This window comes from Hipposideros armiger, unplaced genomic scaffold (genome assembly GCF_001890085.2).
Source record: "Hipposideros armiger isolate ML-2016 unplaced genomic scaffold, ASM189008v1 scaffold_37, whole genome shotgun sequence".
NCBI lineage: Eukaryota > Metazoa > Chordata > Mammalia > Chiroptera > Hipposideridae > Hipposideros > Hipposideros armiger.
This window is the reverse complement of record NW_017731387.1, coordinates 2,110,836-2,118,184: the sequence shown is the minus strand read 5'-3', so window position 1 is coordinate 2,118,184 and position 7,349 is coordinate 2,110,836. Positions and strand designations below refer to the sequence as shown.

At 38.3% G+C, this 7,349-nt stretch overlaps 1 protein-coding gene across 1 annotated transcript in view; it reads left to right on the top strand.

Moving 5' to 3' along the window:
- Positions 1–543: 543 nt before the first annotated feature.
- F13B (coagulation factor XIII B chain) overlaps positions 544–7,349 on the top strand; it is a 48,817-nt gene continuing 42,011 nt past the window's right edge. Inside the window, exons 1-6 of the mRNA XM_019637989.1 lie at positions 544–855; positions 2,557–2,757; positions 3,537–3,722; positions 4,461–4,637; positions 5,021–5,197; positions 7,009–7,188. Of these exons, the coding sequence (XP_019493534.1) occupies positions 792–855; positions 2,557–2,757; positions 3,537–3,722; positions 4,461–4,637; positions 5,021–5,197; positions 7,009–7,188 (985 nt within the window). The 5' untranslated portion in view covers positions 544–791. The remainder of the gene's footprint in view (positions 856–2,556; positions 2,758–3,536; positions 3,723–4,460; positions 4,638–5,020; positions 5,198–7,008; positions 7,189–7,349) is intronic.

The following is a 7,349-nucleotide window of genomic DNA, read 5'->3' as shown; positions in this document are numbered from 1 at the left end:
TCCACTGACCTGTACCCTTATGTGATGTGCACTTTTCATGTGTGGTATTTTAATGAAAAGTTGCAACACTGGAATCATAATAGCTTCCATGTCACAGCATTATTCTGTAGTTGAAAACCCATTCGAATGTATTAAACTCCAAGGGCAGTAATTTTAGTCTATTTTTTCATTGCTATATACACAAAGCCCAACGTGGCACGCCGGGGACACTCAAAATGTTGGTAATCCAGTGCCATGCTTACTTATCACCTGCCACGGAATACAAACTCTCTAGACGTTAGATGTTACGATTGTAATATTATTCTATCATTGTTTAAGCTGATTAAGGTCATGTTTCTCCTTAAGCAGTGCGGTCTAGACAACAGCATATTTTAACATCAGGTGTCCGTTACCTCGTGTTCCTAAGTTCATCTCTTCATTGGATCAAAGGCAGGAAAGAAATCGATGGCCATGGTGAACTTTACTCTGTGGACTTACAGGAAGGGATTAAGTTGAAAAATTACTCAGTTCTTTGTCACAGTGTGAGTTAATTATTTATGCTACTGCTATTGTTGCCATTATTGGTTCTCATGTTCTTGTTGGATTCTGGTGTGAAAAATATTGTCAATTAACCGAGTTGTGTTATTTTAGTATTATTTGAAAATATTTTAATTGAAATATAAGACTTGTGACAAAGGGACTTAAATAGATGTTGTAAATAATTAACTTTTTCTTCAGCAGAAGTATTGTGTACTTAATGAGTCCCTAGGGCTTCAGAATTGTTCAAATCTTTATTAAGCACACCATTGAACATGAGGTCGAACGCCTTGGCTTTTATTATCATATTAATCATCCCAGGAGAACTCTACGCAGAAGGTAAAATTAATTCTTAATATTCCTTATTCTCTAAAACTTCTAAAGGGAAATTTTAACATTCATTTAACTTGAGCTTTTAATATGGCCTTTCATTTTTATGTTTCGATTTTATTAAAAACAACAAACTTCTTGGAAATATAGTTTGTTAAAATATTTAGATATTTTTCCTGTGGGCAAAACTAGTAAACTAGTCTTATGGCAGTATAACTCAGAAAAACAGAACAAGATGTAAAACTCTTTGTATTTCTAGGTTTCGAGGCCCAGGAGATCACAATCTAAATACTTTAAAGCGTTTTCAGGCTCAGAGTACCGCCATTTAGAATTTCTATTTCATACTAGAATCTATTCCTGACACTTCAAATCTTGGACAATTGTTATTCTCTGTTCATAAAGTGAGAGCTTAATGTGGGAAATTTGAAAAAGGTAGACCAGAGAGCATTAGAAAGATTTTTGACTCTTGACACTTTTTTTAACCCTAATTTATTCACTGGTTGAAGCCATTCAGCAGTGATTTGTAGGAGAACCATATAATTGATTCTGTGAACAAGGAGACTTTTGAGAGTGAAAAGGACTTTATTAATAATTATGTGGGACAACAGGTGTCAATCAGGACTGTTTAGACAAACCAGTGCCTGTCGGCTCCATGACCACTAGAAATGTTTATAGCCAGGCTGCCGAATGTGTGGCTTGAGTGTGAGAGAGAGGCGGGCATGACTCGTTAATAGTGATAGTAGGCTGTAGGGATAAGAAACCAGGCAGGTCATTAAGTGCCAGCAAGACTGAGTATGGAAAGCAGGAAACCACAGCAATAAGACTTTTCTAAAATAAATGCCTTAGGGAATCTGTCAAAACAGAATGTCCTATGCATTATAATTGCCTTTTAGTCAAATAGTTTACTATAAATTTCCCACTAAAAAGAGGTCTGCAATTAAAATCATGAAAGTAAAATAAATAGCATACATCCCATGTGTACATAATTCTACAATAAGGTAATACATGCATGAACAGTTTTCTTTGGTTTTATTTTTGTCTAAATAGGGAAAAACCAGCTGATATAGTCTATTACATACACCAGGAAGACATTGCAATATTCTAGCAAAACTTCGAATTGTTATATGGCTATAATCTTCTTTCACACAAACAAAAAAGCTGCCTGAAGACAGGGACCATGATCTCATTCCCGTGCTGTCCCCACCTCCTTGGGTTTGCATGTTTTCAGGACTTCCATCTGTTTTAGAACTCCCTGTCCAATATGGCGGCCTAGCCGTATATGGCTGTTGAAATGTGGGTAATCCAAATTGGGATTTGCTGTTAAGTGTAAAATCACAGTGGAATACTGACTTAGTGAGAAGAAAGAATGGAAAATATTTTTAATATATTGGGGTGAGTAAAGCCTATTATTAAAATTAACTTCAATTGTTCCTTTCATGAATGTGGCTACTAGAAATTTTAAAATTACATTTGTGGCTTGCATGATATGTCTAGGAGAAAGTGCTATTTTATAATGTTAGAGAAAACTTCCCTGAGGAAGTGGCCTCCCCGGTTTTAATCTGACTTTTGAGTGCTGGGATTGCTTGCAGCTTAATTCTGATTGAAAAGGATTGCCACAGAAGTATTTTAAAATTTTAGGTAATAAAAATAAGTACTAGGTAAAGTGTTTGCAAACACTTCAGTTTTCAGCTTGATATTTACTCATTTCAGAGAAACCGTGTGGTCTTCCGAATGTGGAAAATGGAAGAATTGCCCCATACTACTACACTTTTGAAAGTTTTTACTTTCCAATGAGCATAGACCAGAAATTGTCATTTTCCTGTTTGGCTGGTTATACAACTGAGACTGGGAAACAAGAGGACAAAACCACATGCACAAGAACAGGCTGGAATCCGGGACTGAGGTGCTTCAGTAAGTCGGTGGAATGTGTCAGTATAATATCTAAGATACCCAAGGAAATTAGTTTGTAAGTATCAGGGTCCAGTAAAATATGGCAGGTGGTTAATCCTTTTGGCAGACAAAAACTAAATGAGTGGCCCACTGTCCTTTTTACAAAACGTAGGCATATTCTGTAAATAATGTTTCTCATTGAAACTTTATTTGCATTAGTGGTCATTAATAATTTCCTGTGAAGAGAATACAGATAATTCCTGAAATTGTTCATCACCTTGCAAGGAACAGAGATGCAATTGAGTCACTTTAATTAATGAGAAACTTGTACAGATCCTTGGGCCAGACAAATGCTTGATGTCTGCAGAATTAGTTAAGGATCCGTCAAGTACAAATGTGCTTTTTGTTAATGATGTTAAAAATTGTCAAACACTGTAGGCTTAAAATAGTAGGAAGTAAATCCAAAAAATCCCTTCTGCTTTCCATTTAATGATGGTGAGTGGAAGAGCTCTGGGTATATTTTCTAAAAGTAGGTGTGGTAGGAGTTAGGAATGACTAGAAGAACTGAAACTAGTAAATACAAAGGCTGTCAGTGTCAAATTGAATCAATGGTTAAGTAAATTTGAAACAGAACATGCAGGATATTTCCAAAATTAAGCATAATCAAAGCAATTGTGGCGTGAACACTCTACTTAAAATTTCAATAATAGTGTTAAACTTTTGCCTTAGTCTTGCTACTCAGTAAAATGACAACCTTAATTTCATCAAGGTACGCAAAGAAACATTTTTTTCTCCCATAGAAAAATGCACTAAGCCTGACCTCATGAACGGTGTCATCGCTGACGTAAAATTATTGTACAAAATTCAAGAGACCATGCGTTACAGCTGTGCTTCAGGATACAAAACCACCGGGGGGCAGGATGAAGAGGTGGTTCAGTGTCTCGCCGATGGATGGTCTTCTCAACCAGCCTGCAGGAAGGAGTATGGTATGTGCTTAAGAATTATTTCCCAAACTAACCCTAAGGGGTCATGGGCTTCCTACTGTCATATACTGATTATTTCATATATATCATGTATTATTTAATTATATATTTAATAGAATCATATTTTACTAGGACTGCAAAAGCAGGAAATTATTATATGTTTTTTCTCAAATGCTAGGTGTTTTCTTAATCCAAGGGTTCCCAACTCCCACAACACACCTAGTCCAGCAGTTTATAGTAACAATAATAACCATAAAAAGGAATTGGAGTGGAATGAAAAAACTTAATAGACCTGTTTTTTGCAACATACATAAATTACTATTTTTTTTAGAGAAGACATTGAGATGATGCACATTATTTTATACTGTAAACCAATATTAGAGATACTTAAAAATTATCCAATAATTTGAATACACATGCTTTGTTAGTGGTTTAAATTATAGAAATCCACAGATGGCACATAATCCAAAAATTGTTACTGCATAGGCCTTCAGTTGAATTGCGGCCTTTGGTCAAATACACTAAAATTTTAAGGCTAGAAGACTGCTGGAGGTAGGACGTGTGGTGTGTGAAGAAAAAAAATGGAGGGGCCAAAGCTAACTCCGTCTATTTTGCATTTTTGCCAAAGGTTGATTTGGTTATATATCTTAAGACCCGATGGAAATACATTTTGAGATTTCTATGCACTGTTCCAAGTTTAGTGATGAAGTTCATACAATAAGCAACTTTCATTTCTGCTAGAGACATGTTTGGCTCCGGAATTATATCACGGAAATTATTCCACAACACAGAGAACGTTCAACGTGAAGGGCAAAGTGAGGTATGAATGTGCTCCTGGCTACTACACGGCTGGTGGACAGAAGACGGAGGAGGTAGAATGTCACACCTACGGGTGGACTGTCACGCCAAAATGCACCAGTAGGTTCTCATTTTGAAGACAATCTGCTTTCACTCGGAACATTTCCTCTCAGATAGAAGCGTATATAACTTGTCATGCTAATATGTTCCCTTTTCATCCTTTTCTTTTGCTTCCGGTTTTAACTGTGTGGATAGTAGGTTTGGATCATTGAACACTCTCAAATAAGAAAGAATTTCTTTTAGCTCAGTTATTTAAAAGAAGCCTAATGATATTTAGTAAATATCTTAATTGACAAGCTTTTAATATGTATATTGAAGTATTGAAGTATGGCAGATTTACTAATTTGTATTCCAGATGTGACATGTAAGTGGTAGATGAATCTTTTTCTAGCAGGAAACAACGTAACACTTCCTTGTATTTTTGTTTGTTCTTTCGTTTTTAGAATTAAAATGCTCTTCTTTAAGATTAATAGAAAATGGTTATTTTCATCCTGTAAAGCAAACCTATGAAGAAGGAGATGTAGTTCAGTTTTTTTGTCATGAAAACTATTATCTAAGTGGGGCTGATTTAATCCAGTGCTACAACTTTGGCTGGTACCCAGAATCTCCTGTATGTGAAGGTAAGTTATAAAATTTTACACATGCAAAATGCAAATAAAATGTCATGTCTCTGATGGTATCTAATTCTTGTCCAGAGTGCTACTATTTGTTTATTTTAGCTGAGTCATTCTGCCACCTGTTGGCAGCTCAGCGGCAGCTCAGCAGCAGCTCAGCTCCGGCTGGGAATCAAACCAGTGACCATGTTGCTCAGAGCTCGCACTCTTGAGCGAGCTCTTAACCAACTGAGCCACTCGGCCGGCCCTTGGAGTGCTACTTTTTAAAATAAATATTGTCTTTTAAATCAGTGCTGTTTTCAGCAAACTTTAATACAGCTAATCTGAAGAAATCTTAAATTTTATATTAGATTGTAGAATGGATATATCTTTTAAGCTTATTTAAGAAAATCTCTTAGTATAAACTTTAAATCTCTTATTGTAATGAATAAACATATTGTTGGTAACTACTGGATCCAAGTACCTGAAGCTAGAGGCTTTGCAAGGGAACACTCTTACGTGGTTACTTATTTCCCGATGTGAGAATACAGTCTTCAAAATTGTGGGGTAAAGAGCAGGAGAAGCAACAGAAAGTTACCCAGTGTGAAGATGAGAAATGAGGTTGTCTAGGAAGAGCCATCTTACAATGCATCTAACGACTGTGGTTAAGTTTTGTCACTGGATGTGTTCAAGCAGGTGGCATGACTCCCTGTTAGGAGACATTGACTCAATAGTCATTTAATCACACCTACAAAGTGATGTGAGGGGGGCCTAGTCTCCCAGAGGAGACAGATATGGAAAGTGGAAAAGTAATTGATACAAGGTGACAGATGGTATAAAAAAACCAGGGATGAAGGATTTGAACAAACATTAAAGATGAGTGTGATGTGGGAGAACATTTACGGAGATGATGGAGAATATCCGAACTGGGCCTTCAAAGATAAATCAGAGTTTGAGGATTGGGAGGCATGAGGGGAAGCCAAGGGCTTGACAGCCTCGGTTTTCTCTGTAATATAGAAAACAGTGTCATCATTGACAGGCAGGGGAAAAGTAGGGGACAGGTGCTGAGAGGAGCGAAACGGGGAGCCCAGCAGTGGGACAGCACCGTAAATCTGCAAATGCATCGGACGATACCTTTCATGTTTGTAATTAATTAATTTGTTTGTTTGAAAAATGTCCAGTGCTGCTAGCAACCTTGGTGTACAGTAGAGAGGAAGATTGTTAGCGAGCTGTCTGTAGTGTATTACTTCAACACTCAGAGGCAGACCCACTTGCTTCCTGTCCCACATGCCCCTCCTCACCACCATTCAAGTCAGGCAGCATGCCAACGGGCCTGTTATTTACTCTAGTAAATAGTCATTAGCTGCGGGATGGGCAGTGTTGTAGGGTGAATAATGCCTCCCCACCCCCTAAAAATCTGTGTCCTAATTCCTAGAGCCAGTGAGTGATCTCTTATATAGCCAAGGGACTTTGCAGATGTTCGTAAGGATCTTGAGCTGGGAGTAACACCTGGGATTATTCTCCTGGGCCCTAAATGTAATCACGAGCATCCTTCTAAAAGGGGGCAGAGGGCGATCAGACTACAGAAGAGGAAGCAGATGTACACGACCTCAGGAGCTCACGTGCCCCCCCAGTGCTGTGTTCTGCTGGTTAGAAGCGAGTCCCACTGCCTGCTCCTGGGGACGGGTATGCCACGAGGAGGTGGGGGTTAAGGCGGTGACCCTAGAGTCTGTCTGCTCTCCTCCTTATGGTACTTGGCACAAAGGATGTGCTTATCCAATCTTAGGCATTCTTTTTTTGTAATTATGTGACAAAACATGCTGATGCTTTTCCACAAGGAAGAAGAAATCGGTGTCCTCCTCCGCCTCTGCCTCTGAACTCCAAAATTCAAACATACTCAACAACTTATCGTCATGGAGAAACCGTTCGTATAGAATGTGAACTGAATTTTGAGATACAGGGACCGGAAGAAATACGCTGTGATAATGGAAAATGGACGGACCCTCCGAAGTGCACTGGTTAGCAACACCCCACATCAGCTTCCCCGAAAGCAGCGGTTCTCAACCTGTGGGTCGCGACCCCTTTGGGGGTCGTACGACCCTTTCACAGGGGTCACCTAAGACCATCGGAAAACAAAAAGATATTTACATTACGATTCATAACAGTAGCAAAATTACAG